Source organism: Rana temporaria, chromosome 7 (genome assembly GCF_905171775.1).
Source record: "Rana temporaria chromosome 7, aRanTem1.1, whole genome shotgun sequence".
Classification (NCBI taxonomy): Eukaryota; Metazoa; Chordata; class Amphibia; order Anura; family Ranidae; genus Rana; species Rana temporaria.
The window spans coordinates 123,795,198-123,807,378 of record NC_053495.1 but is presented as its reverse complement, the minus strand read 5'-3'; the positions used below and the strand labels follow the sequence as shown (position 1 = coordinate 123,807,378).

General features: G+C 38.8%; 1 protein-coding gene across 5 annotated transcripts in view; it reads right to left on the bottom strand.

Annotated features, from left to right (window-relative positions):
• COL11A1 (collagen type XI alpha 1 chain) overlaps window positions 1–12,181 on the bottom strand; it is a 255,883-nt gene that overhangs the window by 67,283 nt on the left and 176,419 nt on the right. For all 5 annotated transcript variants that reach the window (XM_040359914.1, XM_040359918.1, XM_040359916.1 and 2 more), the window contains 6 exons: window positions 11,707–11,760; window positions 11,082–11,126; window positions 10,888–10,941; window positions 10,294–10,338; window positions 4,948–5,001; window positions 3,780–3,833 (listed from right to left, as the gene is read on the bottom strand). In XM_040359914.1, coding sequence (XP_040215848.1) covers window positions 3,780–3,833; window positions 4,948–5,001; window positions 10,294–10,338; window positions 10,888–10,941; window positions 11,082–11,126; window positions 11,707–11,760 — 306 coding nt within the window. The remainder of the gene's footprint in view (window positions 1–3,779; window positions 3,834–4,947; window positions 5,002–10,293; window positions 10,339–10,887; window positions 10,942–11,081; window positions 11,127–11,706; window positions 11,761–12,181) is intronic.

Sequence of the window (12,181 nt, the reverse complement as noted above, 5' to 3'; positions counted from 1 at the left end):
TATAATACTATAATTATATCCCCGTTCAGCTGATGGACATGAGATAATCACTGGGGCGAAAACTGCTGGTTTAACCTCACTGAGAGGCTTGTTATAGAGTTGGAAGAATATTTATTGGATATGAAAGACACCCTGGATTTCAGCAAGCTGTTAAATTAAAACTATATCTCCAGCAGTGCAGCAAATATGTGGTAACAGCTACTGAAATGTATTATCAGGTTTGTGGAGCTGTAATGATTATGATTAAAATTATATGGATAACTGAAAAAAAGCAAACACCAGAAGTAAGCTAATAAAGTAAAAAAAGTAACACTTTTTGGGGATGAAACAGTGATGTTATTCTTTGTTAAAATATCTATGTTTTCACTAAGCACCAGGGCCCAATTAACAGCTAACTTTCTAGCACTAGTAAAATTGTCAAAGTTCCACTGTTAGTGGGGGTCATCCAGAGCCTTCCCAATATATGGTGGCCCCTGAGAAACAAGAATGTTATCAAGCTATGGCTGTGATTGGATTGAATTAAACTATATCTAAAACTTACACTATTTTCATTTTGGACAGAATGGAAAAAGGTTTTATTTTCCATGTGTGATCCATTGAAGAGAATTATATATTCTTTTTTTTTTTGTCCAATAGACCCAACAGAAAGTGAGAGGTGATTTTTCCAAAGAAAGGGAAATCCCCTTTCAGTCGTTACTAGAACAAATACCCTTTCCTTCACCAAACCAAGTGAAGATTTCACACTAATTCTTGTTCTGGTGACAACCCAAAATGTTGATTTTCTTCTACCTTCATTCCTGGTGACAGTGGTCACCAGAGCCAAAATTGAAAGTGGGTTTCCCCAACAGGGACAAAGTCATAACTAAACATGTGTTATGCCCTGTACACACGGTCATAATTTCCGATGGAAAAAGTCAGATATTCTGCACGCACACCCGTGTGTATACCCCATATGACTTTTTCCGTTGGAATGGACTTAGATAGAGAACATGTTCTCTTTTTTTCAGACGAAAAAATTACTATCGGAAAATCAGTTTGTCTGTATGGAATTCCGACAGGAAAAAAACTATGCCTGCTCGGAAACAATTTGACGCATGCTCGGAAGCATTGAACTTCATTAGGGTTCTAATCCTTCTCTCCTCATTTCAAACTTTAATTACTCTGAGCCCAGTAATGTAAAGATACACTGATATTCTCAAGTCAAAGACTGTATCCTTTGCACAGCTATTTGTGTATGTGTAAATTGCATAACTTTTAGTTCTATTCAGCCTTTTCACTATATTATTAATCTTCCTACTATATTTAAAAGGAAACCATCATCAAAATATTAAACTCTTAAACTGCGTCCAAGTTATCCTCTTTGATGAATATTTTTACAGTGTAAATGGTATAGCTTTTACTATTTTGAGATTGGCTTTTACAGAGGAAAAATTAATCAGACACTCAATGTTCAGCAAGACAACCAAACGGTTTTCTAATGCCGTGTACACATGATCAGACATTCCGACAACAAAACCGTGGATTTTTTCCGATGGAATGTTGGCTCAAACTTGTGTGCATACACACGGTCGCACAAATGTTGTCGGAAATTCTGAACGTCAAGAACGCGGTCACGTACAACACTACGACGAGCCAAAAAAATTAAGTTCAATGATTCTGAGCATGCTTCAAATTGATTCCGAGCATGCATAGGATTTTTGTGCGTCGGAATTGCATACAGACGATTGGGACTTCCGACAAAAACTTTTGTTGTCGGAAAAATTGAGAACCAGCTCTCAAACATTTGTTGTCGGAAATTCTAACAGCAAATGTCTGATGGAGCATACACACGGTCGGAATATCTGACCAAAAGCTCACATCGAACATTTGTTGTTGGAAATTCCGATTGTGTGTACGCGGCATAAGAATGAATGGCCATCGTTTCAACAAACACGTTAGCTGAAAGCAATGAAATATTATTTGTATTTTAGTTGTATCATACAACTTGCTACTTATGATGCTCTTATCACATGTAAAGAGCACCAAAATAACAAATGACAGACCAGTGTGGACAGATCAGTGGAATTGTGCATAAAATAAAAAAAATAACAGAGATCACTGTGATGATAGTTTCCTTTAGGAATATACAATAACTGTGAAAAAAAAAAAACAATTAAAGATTTTAGGTGGAGCTAAAGCAAATAGCGATGATCCTAAGATGCACCTGCAAGGGAAGTAGTGGGTGAAAGCAGCACAGGCAACATATTCAATGAAGAAGCAAATGGTTAGTGTTATTCGCTTTCTGCCATATTTGTAAAGCAATTCTATTAACATATCTGCAGCAAATTTAATAGCCGGGCCATTAATGGCAGATGCTTTGGAGATCAATGATCCTGTATAAATTAATTATCTAGAAAATGAGTAGAGTATTGGTTCCTAAACTGTCTTTGCAAAACAGTGTATCTAGTTATACATTCTAAAATATATACTTGAAACCCAACTTCGCCATTCTACAAAACTGAAAACTGTAACAGAATATTAATATTCTAAGTTAAGTATTTTTTATGTAATTTGATAATTATTGTGTCTAATGTAAAATGTTACAATTTGGCTGTGTACTATAAAACTATAGACAGGTCTGTGCATACAGAAGGCTGTGTATAAATACTGATGTCTAAAGGTATGTTGTATACAGTCTGCTGTATTCTGCAGACACAATGTTGACTCCAATTCCCACAATAACAGTAAAATGTTTAGTATCTCTCCCTGAGCACAGTTGGTACAAGAGCCTCCAGCGTAATTAGACATGCTCCCACAAAGGTAAACTTTGTTTAACAAAAAGTTTATTACATTCTAGCAAAAAAAGTTACATTCATACATGAGTTGATTTGCCCTACACCAGAATTTTGATTGAATGCGATTCTCAACCCTTTCAAGGGCATTGCGGTTACTGGAGTCAGAACTACTCTAATGTCTAAAGGTAAATATTCTCTATGCTGTGATGCCTAATATTCTGCAAATGTACATTGATAGCCTCTAGATCTTCCCAAAAATATTTTCCAGATCCATTTAACTGTGCTGAATTAATACAATGATATAAAAACACTTTTCACCATATAATTAATTCAGCTAGGCCACCTAGAAATGGAAAATAAATAAGGGAAAAAGTAGAAAACTATTATGTTTTGATTGTGCTTAAAGTAAACCTTTACAGAGGACATGGATGCTGCCATTGCTAACTCACATTCTGCCATTGCTAGCTCTTGCTTGCCATATTTACCCTCTGACTGCAATACATTGAGTCCTTTGGAACAAGTATGCAAACAAGGATGTCTGACTTTATTCTGACTTTACAGATATGTATATTTGTTCCAGGTCAAGGACTCAAACCTTATTACACTTAGCTGGTCATTCTACTAACCAAAAACTAGCATCTTCAGAAGGGAATTGGCAATGGCAGCCCATTGTGTTTCTCAGGAAAGGTTTGCTACAATCGTGTTGGAAGAAAGCTAATTAAACAGCCCACAGAACTAAACACAGGTGTAGCAATGAGGGTTAATTTAATCAGCAGCCTTCATAGCCAACATATGAGTAAATACAGCTGTTTGACACCCACCCTTCTGAACTAACTTGTGTGCTACTTGCTATAAACAAGTCTAACCAGGTATGAGAACACATCTGCCTTGTAATCTGTGGTGAGTCTTCCCATACCTGTCCAGGAATGTGTAGAGAAAGTAGCTCTCAGAAAGTGACATGGGTGTGGAACAGCTGACAATCAACACATGGATTAAAATACTTACAGTCTCACCACGCTGTCCGGGGTGGCCGGGCAACCCATCCTTTCCAGGAGGCCCCTTAAATAGACAAAATATAAGGTTAGAGGGTCAAAAAAATAACTTTGTTAATCAATGGTAAATATAAAGAAAACATCTGATTGACCAAACTGCTACATGCGACTGCAAGTTTTTAATTATAGCGTCGCATTCTATGCACTTGACATGCACATCGATTATTTAGTACGGGTCAGCAGATTTTCAATTTCTGCTTAGGGGGCAGTATATTACATGCAAACTTATAGAACCATTTGAAACAACATGTTAAATCAGTTGTTGAATTCATAATTCTATTAGGGATTTGCAAATTGCTCACTCAGTTTAACACAATCTGAGTGTTATATTATTTTGTCTGCAGGTTCTCATCACACTGTGCTGTGTCATTGTCCTCTCTCCTGAGCAACAGCAAGACACATACAATGGATAAGAGTACTCAGCATTAATTTGAATGTGACTTTAATGTGGATCAGCATTTAGGGATGCAAAAGAACCAGTTCCAGGTAAGTCAGTTGTATACATTGGTGCTTTCTAGTACACTGCAACTATGTAGGTGTGCAAATCAGGGATGGAAAGGTAAGTGGTGTCCTAATTTTGTCTTTGAAGGTGCAATTTTAAATGTTCACTGTAATGTACTTTTATCTTATATCACCTCTACTATCTTCACTCACTGCAGGCATTGAAATCATCACAGGAATGTTAATTCTGTGATTTTCTGCTATGCATACGATAAATACATGTTGAATATTTGACTTATGTTGATGTGTATCTTCAAACTCTGCCTTAATTACATATGCTAACAACTTTATATTATAAATATTAAGATGAGAGGCAGAAAGGACATTTTTAAGATATGTTTCTATTAACGTCATAATTAGTACATAATACAATCCCATGTAGCATATTAAAAACAGAATGTACTGGGTAACATAAAAGAATAATAACTTTAAGGAACAGAGTCATTCTATTGCCTCTGCAGCTAACTGTGCATAATGTTCCAAGGCTATTGTCTAATTTTATTAAGTGATTCCAGAGTACCAAAGTAATTCAGAAAGGCAGCAGCAATAAATATAAAAATCTGGAGCTACAAGCTCATTTCTGTTATACATATACAGAGTTTGAACACTCAGATACTTACAGGGGGGCCCTTCGGTCCTGGGAAGCCAACGGGGCCCTGTGGTCCTTGAGGTCCCTGGGATGCAAAGAAAGATAATGGCAATAGTTAATAGGTGAAACACTGCAAACAGTCATTACATTCTATATACCGGTATCAAAGAAGGTTAGGATAGCAGATGATCAATGTGCTAAGTAAAGGAAAATTATATTATAGTCAACATTTCCCTATTAGCAGTAAATTAGATTGTGCCCTTGGTACTACAGTAATTAGAGTAAATGAAAGATCAAACAACTATAATGTGTATAGCAATGAAGCAGACTGGAACACAGCAGATTTGATGTAAAGCCTTCTATAGTCTGTTCTGCTCTATTAGATCCCTGCATAGCACCATCTCCAGCAAGAATCACTGAAAGTAATAGAGAAGGTAACACAGAAAATTCAGTTTAGACATACATTCTGTAGATCAAAGTGAAGGATCTGATATGCTAATGGTCCAGAAATCCAAAGAAAGGTACTGATTGTAAAAGGATTCACTTTGATATAGTTGCTTGACTGTTAAATCACAGAATCTTTAGCACCAACAAGCAAGAGTGAATCAAAGGAAATTGTAAGTGGGGTCAGAGACTGGCCTTATATTAAAATTAGTGAATGAATTTTCTTTTTCTATCATCATATCTCAATATCTAAGCAAGTGATAAAAATATGTTATCTGGATCTACATTAAAAAAATTTAAATTAACTGCAGAACTCAATTTTTTTGAGTAAAATTTTTGTTTGAAGCAAGCCCATTACATAAAAACGGAATAAAATAGCAACAATGGGACTTGAAGTTGTTTAAATTGAGAGTAGCAGTCCGTGATTAAACGTCCTGCTCCTGAATATAATTTCTCATTATTGCTAACTGTTAGTGGCAGCCCGTCCACAAGGGACACAGGGGTACCGCCCCCCTAATCCATGCGCCCGGCCCCTAATCTACATGCAGGGCGCTGGACACATGGAATTCAATTTTTTTTTTTTAAGGACATGATTACAGCCTGAAGCTCCAATTGACTTCAATAAAGGGTGGGCTTGGGGCACAGAGCAATGCGCCCTGAGTCCACCCAGTTGTGTGACATAAGCAAATACATATTTGCTTATGTCTTCCTGCTTCTCCTCCCGGCCAATCAGGAAGCGGGTAATAAAAACCAGATTAGCAAGGGAGTCTTAGGACTCCCGACCAATCCAGTCTCAGGACCCAATTCCTGTTCAGCCAGGAGGAGAAGCAACGCCTGTTTGGCTGGGAGGGGAAGCAACATCCCTGGCTCTTTCCTTGGCAAGCTGGAGCGAGTAGCAGGCGGAGGGGCAGGAGCCCTACCCCGGATCCAGCGCCACCTCCTCATCAGCCTCCTAAGGTATGGCCAGTGATCACTGCCTTCCCGCCCATCTCTTTTGCCATCCCCCAAAAATTGAGTCTGACACCCCGCAACGTTGATCTCGGTAAAGAGTCTCTCATGGAGACTCTTTACCACGTGATCAGCCGTGTCCAACCACAGCTGATCACGATGTAAACAGGAAGAGCCGTCGATGGCTCTTCCTCACTCGCGTCTGACAGACGCGAGTAGACGAGAGCCGATCGGCGGCTCTCCTGACAGGGGGGGTTCGCGCTGATTGTTTATCAGCGCAGCCCCCCCTCGGATCGCCACATGGACCACCAGGGATGCCCACCAGGGAAGGGCAAAAAAAAAAAAAAATGAAAAAAAAAGTCAAAAAAAAAAAAAAAAAGTCTGAAAAAAAAAAAAAAATGGGAAAAAAAAAAGATGCAAGAAAAAAAAGATGCCAATCAGTGCCCACAAATGGGCACTGACTGGCAACAAGTAAATCAGTGCCGCCCCACAGTGTCCATCAGTGCCGCCCCACAGTGTCCATCAGTGCCACCCCACAGTGTCCATCAGTGCCACCCCACAGTGCCCATCAGTGCCACCCCACAGTGCCCATCTGTGCCACCCCACAGTGCCCATCTGTGCCACCCCACAGTGCCCATCTGTGCCGCCTATGAGTGCCCAGTGCCGCCCATGAGTGCCCATCAGTGCCGCCCATGAGTGTCCATCAGTGCCGCCCATGAGTGCCCATCAGTGCCGCCTATGTGTGCCCATGAGTGCCGCCTATGTGTGCCCATCAGTGCGGCATGCCAGCGCCGCCAATCAGTGCCACCTCATCTGTGCCCGTCAGTACTACCTCGTCGATGTCCATCAGTGCCATCTCATCTGTGCCCATCTGTGCCACCATATCAGTGCCCGTAATTGAAAGAGAAAACTTACTTATTTACCAAAAAATTACAGAAAAAAATAAAAACGTAATTTTTTTCAAAATTTTCGGTCTTTTTTTAGTTGTTGCGCAAAAAAAAGAAATCACAGAGGTGATCAAATACCACCAAAAGAAAGCTCTATTTGTGGGTAAAAAAGTATGCCAATTTTGTTTGGGTACAGTGTAGCATGACCGCGCAATTGCCATTCAAAGTGCGACAGTGCTGAAAGCTGAAAATTGGCTTGGGCGGGAAGGTGTATACGTGCCCTGTATGGAAGTGGTTAAATACACCGACACCCTATAGGAAAAATGGCGTATTCCCAAAATGCCTTCTTTTGTGGAGAATAATAAAAATGATTTGGGTTGATTTACTGAAGGCAAATAGATTAGATTAATGCAAAAGAATCAACTGTACACCTAGAAAAATGCAAATAAGTGTAATTCAACCAATATGCTGTGCCCACAAGGCAAAACCTAAATGCCTACCCCTAGCTTTAATGTACTGTACTTACAAGCACAAACATCATGCTGAAATAATTCAAAACACTTATGTTAAATAGCTGTATTCTGGTATTTCACTTCTGACACGGAAGTAAGGCATAAAAGCAAAAAATGCAAGGACTTTCATGCATTTTATGTTTACATACGATATCAAATGAAAAATAAGGGAGATTTACACTGCATGTATAGATCACACCATTTCAAGCCGCCTTGCTGTGTTAACACTAAAGTCCTGCAGGGAGCTGTAGCTTCACAGTGTGTCACTGAACAATATGCAGATAATTACAACATTCTGCATTATTATATAGATTGTCTGTTGTGAAGGTTCAGATATTTTTTCAGAGATATAGAAGACGACATTGCTTTGCAAAACAGAGTCTCAATGTGGGAGAAGAATCATCAGCAAGACACAACTACTGTAACTCCTTCATATCCACTGCTGTCTTACTCAAAAGCAATTTCAACACTTATGTGATAAATATATTAGGGTTGGTTTACTAAAACTGGAGAGTGTAAGCTATGACAAAAAAAAAATGGAAGCTGATTGGTTACTATGTACATCTGCGCCTCATTTTGCACTCCCCAGTCTTAGTACATCAACTCCAATGTCTACACACTAAACTATACTGTTGTATATAAAGCTTCAAAGCTAATGCTTGCTGCAACACCAGGTACCCTACTTAGAGAGGTATCTAGAGATATCGGTGCAGTTTGTTTTTGATATGTAGTGCATGCGCTACTTTTTGTGCTATCCAGTGCAATTTCACTCCACTCAAATGAATAGGCTGAAAATCGCATTACACTGAGTTGCACCAGAATTTCTACACATTCCTGTGTGATTCAGGTGTTATTCAGCCCTTAAAGTTGGTATTTAGTATGTTGGCAATGAATTGTCAGGATTTAGTCCCATGACACTGACCCAACACCCAAAGGATATGATACTATATGGGATGTTAAAGCGGAGGTTCACCCAAATAACATTTATATAAGACCAAATTCTTTATGCTACCAGCATGTACAGTCGGCACTTTTTATTTTTAGGCTGTACATACCTTATAATGTATATTTGCAAATTGCTTCCGGGTACTTCTCCCACGGGAGTAGGCGTTTCCAAGCTGAGTCACAATGTAATCTGGGCGTTCGCCCAGATGATTGATGTCTATCAGAAAATGTTCCCCCCGGCGAATAAGGCCCCGCCCCCCGTATTGCGTAGGCGCGTCACAGAGTTTCCGAAAGGAGCCAAACATTTAAAGCTGCACAGTCAGCTCTACACGGCTCCTAGTCGGTTCGCAGGCGCCGTGTAGAGCCGACTCGCCCCTTTACATGTTCGGCTCCTTTCGGAAACTCAGTGACCCGCCTACGCAATACGGGGGGGGGCTTATCCACCGGGGCGAACGCCCAGATTACATTGCAGCTCAGCTTGGAAACGCCTACTCCCGCGGGAGAAGTACCCGGAAGCCGTATTGCAAATATAGATTATAAGGTATGTACAGCCTAAAAAAAAAAAAAGTGCCGACTGTATATGTGGTAGTATAAAGAATTTGGTCTTATATAAATGTTATTTGGGTGAACCTCCGCTTTAATACTATCACAATATGCTTATACATTATTCTCAGACAAATAATGCTATAGTCATTTATTCTATTGCTTTGTGATATAATTTTATACTTTTCATTGTTTCTCTGCCTTGTTTATGCTTGGCCTAACTTTATTATGTTGTATTTATTCAGTGTACATTCCTTTGTCTTTAAAGTGATACTAAAGTCTCTTTTTTTGTGTGTAAAAATAACAAACGTGTCATACTTACCCGCTCTGTGCAGTGGTTTTGCACAGAGCAGCACAGATCCTCCTCTTTTCCGGTACCTCGCAAGTGCTCCTGGCCCCTCCCTCCTGCCAAATGCCCCCACAGAAATCAGCTTGCTATAGGGGCACTCGAGCCGAGCTGATGCTCTGTGTGTCCATCCACACATGGAGCCACAGCCTGGCCCGCCCCTTTTCTCTACTCATTGGCTCACTGATTTTGATTGACAGCAGCAGAAGCTAATGGTGCCCATGAGGAGGGATATATATATATATATATTCCATGAAAAGTGTTTGTGCTTGCTATATTTGTCGACTTTATTTATGGGCACCTGTCTGCAAAGCTTGGTTACAAGAAAATTACTTTCCAGCAACCACAACCAATGTTTTTTGTCTGTTTGTTTTGCATTTTCAAGCTGTGGTCTATAGAAATGACAGTTGGAAGCTTATTGTTTGCTAGTGTTAGCAAATCATGTTCTTGCCACTGCACTTTTCAGACATTAGCCCCTTTGTATTTAATTGAACCTTTGTGTACCTTAATAAAAGCACAAATAAGATATCATAATTTTCATCACCCAAAGAAACACAAATATATGTACTACAAATGGAAGGAAACAGCTCCACCAAATGTATAAAAAGGTTTGTGCTGTAACGGGTTACTGTACCTCCAGATAACAATATACTAGTGGAATACAGATTGAAGAACAAAGATTAAAGATGAGAAAATAACAGAGTTGACAAAAGAAATAACAGAGTTGAATACAAGCATAACCCATCACTTACTCTTTCACCAGGTGGGCCGGGAGGACCATCATTTCCTGCTGTGCCCTGTACACATGAGAGAAAACAGTGTGTTGTTCAGTGAACATGGAGTTAAAGACATACAGTGCATAATAAACTGGGTGTTTTAAGCCTATAATATTTAATAATTTTCAGTATTTCGATATAAGCTAAAGAAAGATCTATTTCTGTTTTTTTACAGAAGATGAAGGGAATAAACAAACCAATTATTTCTCGCTAAGACAATGGTAAGATCTCTGCACAAGTTCACAAGCCCTATCAAAATAGTTAGGAGGGGATCCCACCTTCTTTGTTCAATTTCTATTTAATTTCATACTAAAAAATATGAAATAAATCAAAGAGGAGTAAAACTCCACGGGCAGATCTGTGACAGGATGATCTAGCTGCTGAAATTCCTAACATATAGGAGAAGACAGTATGTGTAACTCCCACCCAACATTTGGATAAGCCATTTTTGTTATTATGTTATATGATACAATATATTTTGATAGATTTAATATAAAAATAAAACATAATATAATATATTATACTGGCCTGCAGCCACTCTGAGAAGAATGATAAAAAAAAGATAATTACCTTAAGACCTGGTTTTCCAGTAGGACCCCTTGGACCTCTAGCGCCCCGTGGACCCTGTGTGAGCAAAAAAGTGAAGTTGATTAGTCTTCTTATTTACATTATAAAACTATTGATGTGGTCATGTTTTAAATATTTGGGATAAAAGTCAATCAATTTAGTAGGCAGTTAGAGTTGTAACTTAGAAGAGCACTCACCGTTGGACCTCGTTGTCCCCTTGGACCTGGTTTTCCAGCAACACCCTAGTGGAGCAGAGATATATATCAAAATTATTTATAAGTAATGATGTATACACTAAGAAACCAGCCTTATGAATGTCAGACATCTTCTGGTCCAGACTTAATCATCTGTAAATCTCCAGATGTTATGGAAATATAAAATCTACTGTCAAACATATGCAGAAAAATATGGCCTTGGGTTATATCCTTAGATGGCTAAGTTCCTGCATTAAAATGTATTTTTTGCATTTAATAAATAATCAAAATTGTTGTATCAACAGTAATTGTCTTATACGAGCTGACAAAAAGAAGAACATGCTACATGATCCAAATATTGCCTGCATGCCACTTATAAGATGCAAATTTCTTGTATGTCATTTCAACTTTAGCATTTTGTACAAGCTCTTGTCAGGGGCCTATCAAAACTTGTCAAAAAATATGAACTAGTCCACAGTTTTTCCAGTCTAAATTTTTCATAGGCATGTATGACCTTGTTCTGCAGCTTAATTATATCAAGAAGAATTCAAATCTCTAGTAATGTTTTTTTTTTTTTGTGTGTGAATCTGAGCAAAGAGCACCATAATATTTTTTAAATATAGCATACCCGAGCTCCTTTTTCACCATTGGCTCCTGCAAATCCTGGGAAACCTGTTGATCCCTAGTAAGAGGTTACAAAAAGAATGTTTATTATATTTTATTCCTCACAAACATCATAACTACATAAGTTACAACAGAACACCAGTAGGGCTTAAAAGAAAACAAAATGATTCGTTTTAACACTAAAGCCCCATACACACGATCGGAATTTCCGATGGAAAAAGTCCGCCTGACTTTTTCCATCGGAAATTCCGATCGTGTGTATGCCCCATCGGAGTAATTCCATCGGAAATTCCAATGAATTCCATCAGAGTTTAGACAGAGAACATGTTCTATTCTACTCCGATTGAATTCCGTTAGAATTCTGATGTGAGTTTGCCTGGGCAAAAGCCTGATCGTTTGTATGGGACATAAGAGACCCAGTGGACATTTCCATCTCCTATATTATTATAATTGTACGTGAAATTACAACTAATAAACAC